Source organism: Cryptomeria japonica, chromosome 11 (assembly GCF_030272615.1).
Source record: "Cryptomeria japonica chromosome 11, Sugi_1.0, whole genome shotgun sequence".
Taxonomy (NCBI): Eukaryota; Viridiplantae; Streptophyta; class Pinopsida; order Cupressales; family Cupressaceae; genus Cryptomeria; species Cryptomeria japonica.
This window is the reverse complement of record NC_081415.1, coordinates 202,637,112-202,655,441: the sequence shown is the minus strand read 5'-3', so window position 1 is coordinate 202,655,441 and position 18,330 is coordinate 202,637,112. Positions and strand designations below refer to the sequence as shown.

General features: G+C 37.4%; 1 protein-coding gene across 3 annotated transcripts in view; it reads left to right on the top strand.

The window, feature by feature from the left end:
* The first annotated feature begins 7,661 nt into the window (after positions 1–7,661).
* The window catches only part of LOC131041338 (protein virilizer homolog), a 204,525-nt gene continuing 193,856 nt past the window's right edge, over positions 7,662–18,330 (top strand). For all 3 annotated transcript variants that reach the window (XM_057974388.2, XM_057974383.2, XM_057974393.2), the window contains exon 1: positions 7,662–7,992. In XM_057974388.2, coding sequence (XP_057830371.2) covers positions 7,918–7,992 — 75 coding nt within the window. In that variant the 5' untranslated portion in view covers positions 7,662–7,917. The remainder of the gene's footprint in view (positions 7,993–18,330) is intronic.

Sequence of the window (18,330 nt, the reverse complement as noted above, 5' to 3'; positions counted from 1 at the left end):
AATTAACACAGATATAGCATGGAAACACAAACATGCAACATATCACACAAAGAACACTAGATATAACGTGGAAAACCCAAGAAGGGAAAAACCACTGAGAATGATTGTTCTCAATATAAACACTGGTTAAGGTGATTTTTACAAAGGGTGGTTCACTGCCAAAATACTCACTACAAGCGGGCTCACTACCCAGAAAAAGGCTCACTACCAAAGAAAGAGAGAAAGAAAGAAAGTATCCACCATTGAAACACAATATGCACAAACCGGATTGCTTCTAATGCCTCGAAACCAACACACTCGCTCATATAAAAAATAGTCCAATCTTTCCTTTCCTATCTTGCATATCTTCAAAACAATGTCACACTTTTTCTATATGTCTTAGAACTAGATCAGAATCACTCTCATATATATATTGTCTTCCAGGAAGCATAGTCTTCCAAGTCGGTCAAGACAGAGATCTAAAATAGGTCAACAATAAATATTCCAGTGGTGGGGAGGAGTGAGTATTAAACCATACCACAACAGAAATTAGCAGTTAGATCAACACGGTACAATCATTACCTATTCTGGACCCAAAATATGATACACACGCTACACCATAAGTCGTTGCACATCCTCAAATTTTGGATTAAATCTAGACCCATGCACCATCACCCAAAGCAACAAAAATAAGAATAGGATCAAGATACACATGAATACCAATGATCAACACCATATCCAATAACCTGAATTATTTGGATCACCAACACATCTTCCAGAGCACCAAATATTTTGGGAACACATATTTTGGATCACCAATACCGAGAACATGAAAGACATCAATGCCAACCAATATGTCGACATCAATGACAATCACTAAAGAGGGTTAAAACTAGGAAGGCAAGATTAAATGGTTATAATGTAAATAACACAATCAAACACAAAATAAAAACCATTGTACCTTACTAATTATACCTTCTCCTTTGGATTGGGCTTGATGAAGTGGAAGATGTGCCCTTGTGCTCCACTTGTTTGGATTTGCCCTTCTTGGTTGACGTGGATTTCTCTCCAAGATTTCACAACAAGGATAATGGGAGTGGATGATGAATGCTCAAAGGGTGGATATAGATGCCATGGATGCCAAGTGGGTGTTTGCCTATAGTGGTGATACTCTTAATGGATTGCTAAAGCTATGTTGATAGCATAAGATTGCACAAATTAGAAATTTGAAATGAAGGGGAGCAGACTCCAATTTATAGATTTGAAGGGGGGTGAATGGATGGTCAAGATTGAAGATGAATCAAGGGTGGAGATTAAAGGAGAGGAAGCACATGGATTGAGGGGATGTGAAAGGACGAGGTGTGGAGATGAAGAGATTTTCTATAAATGCATTTCTTGTCTCCACACTCCACAAGGTGCATATGGAAGATACCCTCAAGTACTTTGGGGGAATAAAGGAATTAAAAATTCCTTGGTGGGAGGACGAGGGAATTAAATATTCCCAAATAATGACTTGCATGGGGAAAGGAAATAGGGAAAAGGAATTAAAAATTCCTTGGGAAGGTGAGAGACATGGGAGAGTGTGAGATTTTGAAATCCTTGAAATGATTGAATTAGGTGCATTTAAGGTTGGAAGGTGAGGAGGGGACAAGTGGACTTAGCCATTTATGGCTATTCGTTGACTTGGTGGCTAATCATGAGGATTAACCACTAGCAAATGATTAAGAGGGGTGATTAGGTGGGCTAACGAGGAATTAGAAGATAAGTGGTATTTGTAGGAGGATTTGACAAGAGGAGAGAGAATGAGTGGAGGAATTAAAAATTAGGAAATAATGATAATGATGTTTCTAGAAGAATTAATTAGCTTATTGAGGAATTACTGAAAATGATTTGTAGGAATCACATAAATAAGTTAATTAATTATCATTAATTAACTAAAAGGGAATTTAGAAGAATTAATTAATTTTGAGGACTTTAGGAGAAATAGGGAATAATCAATTATCTGGACTATAGTGACATGATTAATTTAATTTAATTTAATTTAATTAATTATGAGAAGAATAAAGGTAACATAATTAAATCAATTAATTACGTAGAAAGGATAAAATTAATTAAATATTTAATTTAATTAATTTTGGACATCTACAACCACTAAACAACATCACCATCAATACTGCAACAATCTACAACAATCTCCCCCTTTGTCATTGATGGCAACATCCATCAACAACAAGCACAAAACAACCTCTGCACAACTTCACAATTGAAACTCTTAAGATATCTCCCCCTTTGACAACAATGAAAAAAAAGAGCATGAATCCCCCTATGAAATTCACTCTTGCTCCCCCTAAGAGGAAGCACCCAAGCATCAATCCAAACAAGAATATACAACATACTTACTAGACCAATGCAAATCCAAATGCACATTAGTTCAAACTAGAAAGGGGTAATACCCCTAATTTTTATTGGAGATGCTCAAAGTATCTTTACACAATGCCTTCGTGAATATATCTACAATGTGCTCCTTTGTAGATACATACTCAAGTTTTACTTCATTATCCAACACCTTTTCCCTCAAGAAGTGATACCAAATAGATATATGCTTTGTTCTGAAATGTTGTACCAGATTCTTATAAACGTTTATTGCATTGGTGTTATCACACATGATAGAGATAGGTTCATTGAATGCTACACCAATATCCTTCAAAGTCTGATTCATCCACATAATCTGTGTGCAACATGAAGAGGCTGCAATATATTCTACTTTAGTTATAGATAAAGAGACAAAATATTTGCTTCTTACTTGACCAAGCCACTAACCAGGAGCCTAGAAATAATGTTCCACCACTCGTACTTTTCCTATCATCAACACTTCCGGCCCAATCTGCATCAATATAAACTATCAAAGTAAAATCTAAACTTTTGGGGTACCAAAAACCAAATTCCTCTATTCCTTTTGGATATCTAAAAAAACTTTTTGACATAGATATCTAGTCTAGTGATAGTCAAATATAACAGTCCTCCAATCATTGATTTGTACTAAATTGCATCTTCTTTAGGGGACTTATAATCCTTTGTCAACTTGCATCCAGTGGTCATAGATGTACACGCCAGTTTGGAGTTCTCTAACTCAAGCTTTTTCAACAATTCCTTGATATATTTAGACCGAAAAATGAAAATTCCTTTGTCATTCTGATTGACTTGCAAACCAAGGGAGAAATTTAACTCACCAATCATGGGCATCTCAAATTCCTTCTGCATCTCATTACCAGATTTTCAACACATACCTTCATTTCCTCCAAAAATTATATCATCAACGTACACTGCAACAATTAGGATTTTACTTAAATATGTTTTGAAATATAATTTTATGTTAGTTGAACCCTTCTGAAAACCTTGATCAGTCAAGTACTTATCTAGCCTTCCATACCAAGCTCTAGGGGCTTGTTTCGATCCATACAGGGCCTTCTTCAATCTGTAAACAATGTTCAGATCATCTTTCAACTTGAATCCTTCCAGTTGTTCAATATAGACTTCTTATTTCAATTCTCCATTCAAAAATGTTGATTTCACATCCCTTCTAGTTGTTCAATATAGACTTCTTTCAGCTCTCCATTTAGAAATGTTGATTTCACATCCATTTGATAAACTTTGAAATCCTTAAAATTTGCAAAAGCCAAAAACATTCTGATTGCTTCCATTCAAGCAACTAGGGCATATGTCTCATCAAAATCAATGCCCTCAATCTAAGTATAACCTTTGTGAACCAGCCTTGCTTTATTTCTCACAATCTTCATCTAGGTTGTTTCAGAATACCCACTTAGTTCCAATCATATTCTTATCTACCGGTCTGTTAACTAATTCTCATGTCTGATTTTTCTCAATCTGATCTAGCTCTTCTTTCATTGCCTTCATCCAATTCTGATGATTGCAAGCTTCTTATACTGTTTTTGGTTCAATCTTTGAAAGTAGACATAACATAACTTGTTATTGAGTTGATTTGCTTCTTGTGATGATACCTTTGTTCTTATCTCTAATAATTTGATCCACTGAGTGATTTTTATGAACATATCTTGGGTTCTTAGATGTAGATGTTGAAGCTTTATGAGCTTCCTTTTCTTCTTCTCCTTCTCTAGTCTTCTCTTCCTTTTTATGTGATCCAGTTCATCAGACTCATAACCTACCAATTTGTTAGAATCTTTAGAAATGTCTTCATCAACCTTCACATTTGCACTTTCAATAATTTTGTTCAGCCTTTTGTTGTAACACTGGTATGCCTTGCTCCATGTAGAATATTCTAGGAATATGCCTTCATCATCTCTACTGTCAAACTTTCCAAGATTATCCTCATCTCTCCAAATGTAGCACTTACTTCCAAATACCTTAAAATATTTAACTATCAGAGTTCTACCATGCCATAGCTCATAAGATGTCTTTCCATGTCTCTTCTGGTACATAATTTTGTTAAGAGTATAAACTATAGTATGAATTGCTTCTCTCCAATAGATTTTTATAATTTTTGCTCCTTTGATCATTATGCTAGCTATCTCTTGAATTGTTCGGTTCATCCTTTCTACTACACCATCATGTTGAGGTGTTCTCAGGGCAAACAACCATCTTTTAATACCATGTTTCTCACAAAAGTTGTTAAACTCATCAGAAGTAAATTATCCTCCTTTGTCGGATCTCAAACATTCTTTCTGTCAACTTCATTTTCAAATTTAGCCTTGAATATTTTGAATTTCTCTAAATCTTCTTACTTCTTTGTAAAAAATGTAACCCATGACATTCTAGAGTAATCATCAATCAATAACATGAAATACATCTCACGTTGTTTATTCTTTGTTTTGGTCGGACCGTATAGATTTGAATGCACTAAATCCAACAATCTAGTGGACAAATGCTCCTTTCCTATGTAAGTTCCTCTTGTCTTATTTCCAACTTGACATTCTCTGCAAATGTTGTTATCCGGTTTGGTTAGTCTTGGTAAATCTCTCACTACACTTGATGAATTGATCTTCATTAGGTTGTCAAACTTGATATGACACATCCTCTAAAGCCAAAACCAACTATCATTAATCTGAGACAACAAACAATGCTTCGTAGCTCCTTCTAGCAGATACATGTTTATGCCAGTCCTTTTCCTTGCTGTAAATAACAATTCCAGATCCTTTCCGGACCCTGCAACCATCACCTTGAAAGACAACATTGTAACCATTTTTGTACATCTGTCCAACACTCGAAATATTATGATGCAAACCCTTCACATATTTAACATTGTCAATGTCATGCTTTCCATCAAAAGAAGTAGAACCAATTCCCACAATTTGTATTGTCTGATCATCTTTGAACCTAATAGAACCACCATCGTACTTATCAAGTTTCACAAACTTACTTTTGTCACTAGCCATATGATTTGAACATCCACTATCAATCAGCCATTCATTTCTATCTCTTCTAGCATGTAAAGTAGTAGTAACAGTCTTAGGAATATAAATATTAGGTATATCTCTTTCTACCAAAAACAAACAATCACCATCCTTATAATCTAATTCATCATCTGAAATTCCAACATCATCTTTGACATAATAGACTCTCTTATTAAATTTTCCTTTATTTTTTCTAGATTTTGTCTTGAACCTTTTTTCGAACACCTAGTAGCAATATGCCCAATCTTTCCACATCTAAAGAATTTAAGAGGTAACATACCTTTGTTTTTGTCGATACCTTTCTTCAATATCCTTACAAAGTTTCTGCCCATCTCATCTGGACTTTCATCTTCTGGATCTTCCTCGTTGGCTTTAAATGAAGATTCGATCTTAGGCTTTTCTTTTTCAAACTTCCTTATCTCAAATGTTGATATAGTTCCATATAGCTGCTCTCTAGTGAACTTCTTTGGATCGTGGGTTTCTTTAATAGCCGAGATCTTGTCACTATAACTTTCCGGTAGGGACATCAAGATGTGTCTCTTTCCAACATATCCATTCCATGAGTCATGCCAAAAAGAGGCACTAGTTGATCCTCCATGTTAGGTGATCATTTATTACGTCTTTAGAAGTCATCATGAAATTCCATATTGGAGATCCATCTTGTAGGTTGGCGATTGTGAAGATGCACAAAGGATCATAACAATCTAGATATTTCCCTACTATAATCTGACACATTGTGCCTCAAAATTAACAAAAATTCTCTAAGAGAGTGGCTCCCAATGCTCAATTTTGTTTGTTGATTGATCTTGATAGACACACTGCCCACATGTTTGTATTTTTTAATGATTCCCATGCAATTAATGAGATTCTTCTATTGTTATTCAAGACTTCCCATAAGAAACGCCTTCACAACCCATTGAAATCATTTTCTAACTCTATGATTAAAATAACACGAGAGCATATCAATTGGACCAACAACAATGACAACCTTGAACATTGTTATCCTTTCTGCCAACATTAACCACCAACCCTTCTATGATTCAACTTTCTTGCAAGTCTTAGAAATGGTGTTCGCTAAATGGATGGATCAAGCCATCCCACAATACAATGGAATGCCCAGATATAGGCTCAACTAGGTTCTAATTGAGAAGCTCAAAGAGTTTGACAATCTTTGTTGACTAGATTTCTTGATGTTAAAAAGATATATGTATGATTTTCATTATTTACTATTTGTCTGAGCATTTTTTTAATTATGTTATAGTTGTTTTGATTCTCCACTTCTTGAAGATTTAAGATACCATAAAGTAAGGTGTCGTCGACAAATAAGTGGAAGAATATTTTTTGTGGCAATTATGCCATTCCATTTTAAAAAAATGGCAAGGATGTATGCCTAGGGGGAACGCAAATGCCATACTCATAGGTAAATCAAGATACAAGATCTTGGGGGCCTCTCAATTGTTGATGCGATAGAGAGTAACCCTGTGAAGTTTGAACCTTGGTTGTTGGCACCACATATAAGAAACTACACTATTTCACCAAACTCCATTTTTAAAAATATTTATGTTAAACGACATCTCAATATTTTATATATATATATTTTTTTCACAATATAGTATGTTAGTCTGTAATAGCCATTGTAAGACACAATTTTTAGGGTTGTTTGATTACAAAAAAAACCATTTTTATGTTGATAAAAATAAATAGAATGATAGCAAGCAAAGTCATAATGGAGTGAGTGGATAGTGAAAACTCTTTACCATAAATTTTAGAACCATTTTCATGTCACATTCATTATACCCCATTTGTATATGCACAACCCACTAAACTAACACATATATTTGAAATCCATTTGTCTAAAAGATACCTATTATTTTTTTATACAAATAGAATAGATAAAAGCTTTTTAACATCTAAAAAACCAAAAATAATTTATGAAACAACAAATCTATTATTTTGACTTTTGAAAAACTAATCTTTAACTATTTAATTTAATGAAACTATTCACCAAAATTCATTCCTTCAAAAAATCGACCTTAGATAAATTTGACACATTAAATCCCTACACAAAATGTTGTAATCCTCTACTATCAATATAAATCACCTAAATATTATTATTAGTGTACACTTCATACTTTAAAATAAAAAATATTATAAATAAATACATAGAATATTTTGAAAAGCTTGTAAGAAGATTTTTTCAAATTTTAAATAACAGACAAAGAAATATAGTCACTCAATCGACCATTCTCTTAATAAAGACTATATTTGGGGTTTGAAGGGGTGCAGAAAAAACTGCATTCAGGCCGTATGCGGTGTTTGCAGTTGCATACAAATAGGCAGCACGATAGACGATGGAGTTGTGGTCTCTGCGATCAGTCCGATAACTTTATCGCGAGACACACCAGATAAATTTGGCTATGATTGTTGTGCCTCTCTCAGCAACACCAGCAACTCATTCTTTTTGGACATATTAAATGTGAAGCAACGCAAAGCTGTCCAAGAAATTGAAATGGGACGCCCAGAGCCCTGCGTTTTATTCGCCCAGTCTTTTGTTCATCCTCATCTTGACGAATATGTTGATGAAGTAAGTATTATAAACATCTATTCATTTTCCTTATGTTTCGTTTGCTTTTCTTTAAATCTTTCTGCGTTTTAATTGTTTCTTGCAACGTTGAGAATTGTAATTTCGACGTAGGATCTGTTTCTGCTTTGTATTAAGTTTTTTTGGTCCAAACCTCCGAGTACTGTAATTATGACTGCAAATTTCCAAGTCGGTTACTTATTAATTAAAAAGCGGTAAATGCCCTAAACCGCAGCTAGACTTTGTAAAAGAGGGTGCAAGGGTTTTTGAGAAACTTATAGTGAATGCCCTAAAATGCGAAAAAAAATACTGCAAATGAGATTTCGAAAATTTCAACAACTACTATGAAACGTTGGAAACTACGGGGGAGGGGGTGTTTCGAAAAAAATGCTGTAATTGTCCTTAAAAAGCAGTACAAACGAGGTTTGATTTATCACATGTTATATAGTACGATGCTGGCACTATGGGCCGACCTAGTGCGGGGTAGCATGACAGGATAATTGGGATTCACAGGCATTCCGTTGAAGCTGAGACACCCATTTGAATGCGATTGTGAGCCACCTGATTGACAGGTGGCATAACCAGTGAGATTTTGAGCTTGTATATCATGTGGTGTTAGGCCTGGCTGCCTTATTAGGGTTGAGTCTGTAGGCTGTCTTATTGTAGGGTGACATAGACTTATTTTTGTTTTAACTATGGACTTGTAAATATAAGCAAATGCAACAAACATACACATCCTTTTAAATGCTGTCCGGTTATACACGTTTTCCATTTAAAAAATTTCATTAGGAATCTTCCTTAAACAATCTCCCTTGAGGGTGGTGCTGCACTGCAGGACCTGGACTTCTCCATGTTCTGAGTGCTGGGTTGACCACTGTATATCACCCAAGTCCAGTGGTAGGTCCCCTTACTGTAATCTTTCTTAAACATGCCCCTCGAGGGAGGTGGTGCACTGCAGGACCTGGACTTCCCTGTGTTCTAAATGTCTGGTGGATAACTTTATAACACCCAAGTATAGCATTAGAGCATTAGATCCCCTTACGGGGACCACACTAGCAAGACTCAAATCTGTACTGTATGTGTCAATGGAGGTTTTTTTCATGTACATGGGAGCCAGTGTTCCACTATGTTTCGAGATGGGGGGATAGGTTTCGGGGATGGGGGACAAAGGGCCTAAGTTTGGGGGGACGGCGGCGGGGGGCGGTGCTGATATACATATAGTACCTGAATGCAATGTCCCCATTTTCGTGAGCATTAGAGTTTGAGGGATTAGCCTATTATTTTGACTCTTGTAGAATAACATTCGGGATAGAGAGTCTCAGTGGCAGTTCCACTTCTTCAATTCAGTTCTGGTTTCAGTTCCAGGGCCTTTGCAGTCAGTGTATGGGCTTAGTTGAGGGACTTACTATTTATAGTAAGTCAATCTGGCAGTTGTGATATTTTTAGTCAGGGCACCTGGACACATGGGGGTTATTCAGTGTTGACCCCAACTTCTGACGACACGTCAAAAGACTGAATATTGAGAGAGATATTAATATTTTAGTGGCTAAGTTATTTAATTAACTTATATGGATATTATATAGTCATAAAGTGACTTAATTAAAACTATAAGCCACTTAAATATTATAAAGTGACTTTATAAAAAATTAAAAGGTCACTTAAAATATTAAAAGTGATTTAAAATCATTTAAATGTAAAAGTGTGTCCAAGATGAATTCAAACTATTGAAAAGTGATTTAAATACATTTAATGTATTTAAAATTGCATTTGGGCGTACTTTCTTGGAATTTGTGCTTTTGGGGTTATAAGGGAATTGAAGGCAATTCAAATTCATATTATTGATTATTTAGCATTGCTTCTATTTTGCTATGTGGAATTCCTTGACAAGGGTTTCAGAGGTTTGGCCATTGGAGAACGGAAATTCTTCGTGGATCTGTGATTGTGAGGCTGTGGAAGATCAGCTGAATTATTGCAATTGTGAAGGCTTCATTCAGGAGTCTTATTGTGCTTCAACAAAGATTCTTTATTTCAGATACTGCAGATTTTCCAATAAAGAAAGGGCAAATCAGGTTAGATGCCCCTTTTTGCAGCATATTTCATGTCAATAAGCAGCTGTACAGTTTCCAGTTGCTGGCCATACGATTCAGGCTTGGCACGTGGGGTCCAGGAAAGGGACGTTTTGATTGGGAGGCTGAAACGCCTTTCTAATTTGCAATCTAGTTGCACCATTCCCAACGCCCAGCATAATCAGTTGGATTCATTTCATTTTTTGCCTGGAGAAATTGTATAATGGACTTGTACTTCAATTTTTGTCAGTTTCCCAGTTTTGGCTGACAAACTCCAAAATTCTTTATTTAAAATAAGTTGAGGAGCTACGGGTATGTTTTATGTATTAGTTTCATTTGCAGCAGTTACTTAATGCATAATATAGATTCAATTGTTCCATATTTGGTATCTATTCAGTTATATGAGCAATTATTGCCTGGTGCACTTGGTTATTTTTATTTAAAAATTGTTCAAAAACCCTTGAAAATCCAAAACAAATCAGCAATAGTATTTCAGGAGAGTTAGAACCAGTAGGGTTCTTACACTGAATAACTAGTTATGAAAAGATGTATAAGAATTACATTTCAAATGAAACTTTAGCAAATTGAAATTAGTAAAATAGCAAAATTAAGAAATCACACTTAATGTTATTCATCATTTCTGAAATAGAACTACAAATAATTCTGAACTTACATGTGTTGGGCATAATATCATCTCATTGCCAAGGAATGATTCATTCAATGATTGAGTTTACAATGCAGCAAACCAACTGATCTGAAAATGCATATGCCACTCTGAAAATTACATCCAATGTGCTCAGAACTGCACAACAGCACTTTAGGCTTCCAATACTTGATACTTTAAATGAAAAAGAACTCAACTTGCCACAGTACAAAGCTCAAAGGCTGGAAATATAATTGTCTCTGCACAATAGCTTCATTATGTGCATCAGTCTCTAATATGCAAGTGCAAGTCCAGCTATCATAGACACAACAGCAATTCAATCTGCAGTCCAAACTTCACTCCCAACACCTCATCAGTCACTCCCAAAAACCAAGATATTTTAAATCTGTCTTCTTGAACAGCAGCGTTGAAACTAACAGCAGATAAAGGAAAATTGAAATTTAAAAAATAAAATAAAGTTTTGCCATGTTGAAAACCGGGAGATGCTTGGAAGTCTTTGAGACGCTTGAGGGATGCCTGGGTGTCTCCAAGACATCTCAGAGATGTCCAGCCGTCTCAGCGGCCGTGGCAGGACGTGCCGTCCCCGTTTCCACGTCTCCAAGATGTCCTAGTCTCCAAAACGTGGGGCTTGGGGGGGGGGGAAGTATTAGAATATTTAATTTTATTTAGGCAGCTATTTTTAGTTGTTCTATTAATGGTCATTTAGTTTATTGTTTTTTTAGGCTTCTTTTATTACAAGGCTCAGTTGCTTTTTTGCTTCAATTTGAAGCTTTTGTTCGTGATTGCTTCTTGCAAACATCACTGTTGTAAATTGCTTATATATACGGTGTTTTATAATGAATAAAATCACGCAATGTATTTTTCATGGTATTAGAGTAGTGCGATTCTTTTGCGGAAAATTTCGTGAGGGTTTTATGAGAAAAGTTTCTTTCAGTGTTTTCGAGGGGTTTTTTTAATCTAGAAATCTTTGTCTGTTTGCAACTTGTCGTGTCTGTATTTTTCACGATTTTTTGCAAAATCGTGGTTATTTTTTGGCCACACGTTTGTGTTTCTCACAGTGCGTTTGTGTGTGATGGCGTGATTTTCTATGGGGCCGCATTTTATTTTTTGAGCCACGATTTATATTTTTTGTGCTTGCAACTTTTTTTTGCGATTTTCTGCAAATCCTATGCATACTTTTACCACCTGCGAAAAGGGTTTTCGTACCTGCGAAAATTGTGGCCGTTCAACGCGCGGTCTCTATCGGCACGAGATTTGTTTGGCGCGCGATTTTTGTGCCCTTTCTCAGCAACTCATGATTTTTGTTATTAAAATCGTGGGCCTATTTAGTAGCAACGACTAGGGTTTCTTGTGCCCTTTTTTTTTGATGTTGCCTAGGGTTTTCTGTTGATTTTTTTTCTTGAAATTTTTTCAAAAAAATCAAACTTTATTTTTTTTGCACACACCCACCTCGGGATTTGTGCCTAAAATCTTTGAATCTGCACATTGACTTTCGTACTAGGGTTTTCAACATGTTTTTCTTTTGCCTTGGGACTTGTGCCAACCAATCAACATCTTTTGCCTCGATTTTTGTGCCTACACAGGTTGACCAGTGTTGACCTCCCTTTTCGTGATGGTGTCTTTGACCAACATAATATTGGAGCATAGTCAGAAGTTCAACGACTGCAACTACAACACCTGGAAATAGCGCACGATGACCATTTTTGAGTACTGGGGCCTTGAAAAGATTGTTTTGGGTACAAAATCTCGTCCCACAACGGCGGGTAAAGTCCAGGACAAATTTGATGAGCAAAATTGGGAGGCTATAATGCTCATCAAAATATCTATTATAGATGATCAACTCCTTAGGTGCCGTCTGGTAAAACAACTAAGGAGATCTGGGAAGTCTTGAAGTTTCTTGATGAAACATCTGACAAGAGCCTAGCTTTCTTTCTGAAAAATATGTTGTTTTCTATAATGATGGATGAGAAGATGTCTCTCTAGGCACATCTTACAAAGATCAAGGACATCTGTGACCAGTTGGAGGCTATTGGCCGCAAGATGGAGGAAGAGGATATGGTAGTGATCATGCTGAAAAGCCTCCCTTGATCCTACGAGCATTTCATCGAGACACTCAATATCACTTCTACTAGTGTTGATCTAAAGTTTTTTGATCTCTGCAACAAGCTTCCGCAACAAGCTTCCGCAACAGGATAGATGGAAGCAATAGTTTGGAAGCGGTGCTAGTTCGTCCTCCACACAACAGGTCTTCATAGTGAAAGCCTCGGATAAAAATAAAGGTAATCCTCAGTCCTTCCAGTAGAAAGCACAAGGTCGATTTCAGGAGTCTTCTAAGAAGAAAAGTGTCAAGTGCAACTACTGTCACAAGTTTGGCCACATGAAGAAAGATTGCAAGAAATGTTTGGCGTTTGAGCAATCTCGACAGGGAGGGTCTTAGTAGAAGGCTCGTGCTGCTACCCTTTCTCATTAGAAGGAGTCTGCCTTCTATGGGTTCTTGGCCACACGCCCATCCAATCAAGAGAAATCATCTTCTTGGTACGTTGATTCTGACGCCTCTCGACATTTCACACATCGTCGGGATTGGTTAATAGAATTCACACCTTTCAAAGATTCAATGGTCTTTGGAGGAGGCGAAGAGTAGTCTGTTGTCGGCAAGGGCAATGTTTAGATTTCATTTGGAGGAAGAGATTTGATATTTCCCAATGTATACTTTGTCCTAGGTATGGAGCTCAATCTGTTGTCAGCCAGTCAAATTATGCATCATTCTCCACAGTTGGATTTCGTCTTTAGTTTGCATGAGTGCAACATTGTTGACAGGGAGGCTTGCACTACAGTTGCTGTTGGCCTTGAGGATCATGGTCTTTATAGACTTGTTCATTTTGGTGATTGTTAGGAGCACGTCATGTCTGCCAAGAGTACTTCCATCAAGAATTTCTGGCATCGGCGGTATGGGCATCTGAATATTCACTACTCTTTCAGTTAGTTCGGGAGGGTCTGTTTATTGGGCTACCTGAAATTTAACTCAGAATCATGGAGTTTGCAGAGCTTGTCAGGCTCGAAAGCAGCATCGGACTCCATTTTTAGATGGTGACACTTGGAGAGCAACCAAAGTCTTGCAGTTGGTTCATGCAGATATCTGTGGATCGATGAACACTCCATCAGTTATTGGGTGCACGTATTTTCTTTTGTTTGTTGATGATTTTAGTAGGAAAATGTGGGTGTATTTTCTTAAGAGGTGTTCAACATGTTTCAAAAGTTTAAGGCCTTAGTGGAAAAAGAGTTAGGGTGTTAGATAGTCACTCTTCGGCCCGACAATGGCAAGGAATTTTGTTCTACTGATTTCTCCAACTTCTGTGCGTCACATGGCATTAAGCATCAACTTACCACATCTTACACCCCTTAGCAGAATGGTGTTGTTGAGCGTAGGAATCGTAGTCATTGAGGTGGCTAGGTCTATGTTGGAGCATAGAAATGTTCCAAAGAAATTTGGGGCGGAAGTAGTATCCACTACAGTTTATCTTTTAAACTGGTATCCCACCCATGCCATTAAGAAGATGACCCTAGAGGAAGCTTGGTTTGGAAGAAAGCCCAAAATTAGTCATCTGAAGGTTTTTGGCTCTATTGTTGATGTTTGGGTTCCAGATGCCAATCGCACGAAGTTGAATTCCAAGAGCCAAAAATTGATGTTCACAAGCTACAATGATAACCAGAAGGCTTATCGACTGATTGATGTAGACACTGATTGTCTCATATTTAGTCGAGATGTGGTATTTGATGAAGAACGAGGGCCTTTTCAGCCTTCTTCTCTTGATTTGAGTTCTGAGGATCAGCCTCGAAAGGCTACAAATATGGGTGTTTGCCTTCCATTAGCTCCACTCGATGGGAGGGATTAAGATGACTTTGCAGTTGTGGAGTCTCCTAAGCATGACATCGCGCCACCCAACTATTCTTAGGAACATTAGGATCCGCATCCAGATGAGTTAGCTCCAGATGTCTGAGGTGATGTTGTTCCTCCTGCAGTGGATGTAGGTTCTTCTACTCTCCTGACTAAGTGGTGGGCCAAGACCATTGGTGATCTTCGTGATGATGAACTCATTGAGGGTAGATCAGCTAGAGGCAAGAGCAAGCAGAACACAGTTAATTGTGCTCTTATGGCCAACATTCACAGTATTTATGAGCCTTAGACATATTTAGAGGCTAAAGGTGTACCTGAGTGGGAACAAGCTATGACAGCTGAACGTAATAGTCTTTTGAAGAACAACACTTGGGTCCTGTATGATCTTCCACCAAGGAAGAAGCTCATTGGCTGCAAATGGGTGTATAATGTCAAGTATAAGGTTGATGGAACCCCTGATAAGTACAAGGCTTGGTTAGTAGCAAAAGGGTTTTCATAGAAGGAGGGCATCGACTATGAGGAGACATTTGCTCCCACAACCTAGATGAGCACCATTCAGCTTGTCCTCGCGATTTCAAACTAGTTTGGATGGAAAGTCCATCAAATGGATGTCAAGAGTGCATTCATCAATGGTGATCTGCAAGAAGTATTTGTGACACAACCTCCAAGTTTCAAGGTTGTTGGTAAGGAACACTGGGTATGCAGACTAGTGAAAGCACTCTATGGCCTCAAATAAGCTCCTCGTGCATGGTACATAAAAATTGATAAGTACTTGATTAATCAAGGCTTTCAGAGGAGTCCTTTCGATTCCAATTTGTATGTCAAGCATACTGGTGGTGATATTCTTCTTCTTGTCATCTATATTGATTCGATCATTACTGGTAGTGCAACGCATTTGATCGACCAGGTCAAACAAAATTTGTGCCAGACTTTTGATATGACAGATTTGAGACTTCTCCATTATTGTCTTGGTGTAGAGGTTTGATAGACAGGTAGTCACATATTCATTTCTTAGTCAAAGTATGCCAAGAATCTGCTGGATAAATTTTGGATGCATGATTGCAAACCTGCATCTACACCTATGGAGAAAGGGCTGAAATTTTCAGCCAAATTGGATTCACCTGTGGTGGATAAATCTTTGTTCAGGCAACTAGTGGATAAATCTTTGTTCAGTTATGCTGTGAGCTACATTTCTTGCTTCATGTGAGCCCTAAAAGCTGAACATTGGGTTGCAGCGAAGCGCGTGTTGAGATATGTGAAGAGCACTCCTAATTTTGGCATTCTGTACAACAAAAGCAAAGATCCTAGGCTTGTTGGTTTTACAGACTTAGATTGGGGAGGTTGTGTTGATGACAAAAAGTCTACTTTTGGGTATGTTTTTAGTTTGGGCACAGGTGCAGTCACATGGACCAACAAGAAGCAGCAAGCAGTGGCTCTTTCTTCAACTGAAGCAGAATATCGGGAAACTGTTAAGGCAGCTTGTGAGGCAGTTTGGCTTTGGAGGATGCTTGTTGACATGCAAATGTCTCAAGCAGGACCTACTCCCTTGTTTTGTGATAATCAAGGGGTTCTGAAACTTGCCAAAATTCCAGTCTTCCATGAGCGAACCAAGCATGTCGAGCTTCATTGTCACTTCATTTGCAAGCTTGTCAAAGATGGATCAGTGATCTTGCAGTACATTCCAATTGAGGACCAATTTGCAGATATTCTCACCAAGTCTTTGAGCCCGGAAAAGCTTGTCAAATTTAGGGGGCAACTTGGTGTAGTTGATAGTATGACCATTAAGGGAGGATATTAGAATATCTAATTATATTTAGTCAGCTATTTTTTAGCTGTTCTATTAATGGTCATTTAGTTTTTTTTTAGGCTTCTTTTATTAGAAGGCTTCGTTGCTTTTTTGCTTCAGTTTGAAGCTTCTGTTAAGCTTCAGTTCATGATTGCTTCTTGCAAACATCACCGTTGTAAATTGCCTATATATATGGTGTTTTATAATGAATAAAATCACACAATTTATTTTTCAAGGAGATGCATTTGGTGGTTCACTGAATTGGGAGCAAATCTACACTATTTCATATGGTGTTTTTCTCCTTATTTACGGCTTCTTACTCTTTATTCATGTCACAAGACAAAGTTCAGATGGAGCTATCAGTGGTAGGTTGTATATCTTGCACTGCAGGACTTGGACTTCTCTGTGTTGTAAATGCCAGGTGGATCACTTTATAACACTCAAATCTAGCTTTAGATTGCTTTACTTGAACCACATTAGCAAGATGCAAATCCGTATCATATGTATCAATGGAGTTTATTTTCCTTATACATGGGAACAAATCTACATTGTTACAAATGGTGTTTTCCTCATTATTCAATGCTTCTTACTGCTTATTCACATCACAGGACAGATCTTCAACGGAGCATATCAGTGGTAGGTTGTATATCTTGTACTAAGTTCCTCATTTGGAGGGATGGGAAACATGAAAAGTGGACATTTACCCAAAATCCCATGAATGGTATTTGAAAATGGGGAATAGGAATGGAAATGGGAATAGGGTAGAGACCAAGGGGTTGATATGTGATGCATCAAGATCTAGAGGTCTTGTCAAACTTTCCAATTTGGCAGCCTTACCTTATTACCTTGTCATCCAATCCATTATATAAAAACAAAATTTGAATCGTATCTTTATTGAAACTCTTATTCTGCATTCACATAACGTAATACCAAAAGAACAATTACATACATTGAGGATTTCAACAAGAAACAAAATTCAGAATTTTTACAATGTTTCTAGGCACATCTTGCCTGCAAGTCTTTAAATCTTTGTCTATTCAAACCTTCTTGGCTTTGCTCATCTTTCCAAATCTGACTTTTCCCTTCATCTTACAGCTCTCATTGCTGCCTTGAACACCTGAAACACACCTGCAAAATCCTTGTTCTCTTCTGTTACTCTCCTCTTCACAAGCTGATTTCCTACACTCTTTCTTGTGCAACTTTTTAGAGCAACCTGCAAGTTCTTTCTCCAACCTTGCTGCTGTTGATTGCTGTCTTTTTAACAACATTGTAGGCTACATTTTATAGATATTAGAACCCTTGTGAGGCATCACAAAGAGGCACCCAAATAAGCTTTTTCCCTCCAATTGCCTTTTGAAATTCCTCATGAAATGCTTCCAAAAGATTGCTCTATCACATACAATGCCTTTTTACTGTAGATTACTTTAAAAAATGAATAAAAACAAGAACCAAGTTGTGCTTCTTTGGAATTTGAAGAGTCATTAATTATTTTTCCTAAAATCTCTAGCTATTCCCTCCATTTTAAGCACCCAAATTGTCATGCCCCTGCCATGATACCTTCTCACACCATTTTTAGAAAGAGAATGAAAACGCCAATGCCCAAGAAAATTGTCTTATTTATAAGACTTCTCAATTTTCTGTGATTTTAGATCCAAGGAATTAATGTATTAAGCCTAGGTTACTGGGTTCGCCTCTGGGCCCCCCTGGTACGGGTCCGGGTTCGACCGGGTTCGTGGTACGGGTCCGGTTCGACCTGGGTTCGACCAGGGTTCGAAAAACCCAGAGTGGGTTCGACCCTAGTCAAACCCAGTCGAACCCGGGGTCGAACCCAGTCGAACCTGGGCGGACCCAGTCGAACCTGGGCGGCTGGGCGGCCCGTAAAGTCAAAAAACAATGCAAATTTAATTTTTTTTTCAATTCCGCCTTGTAA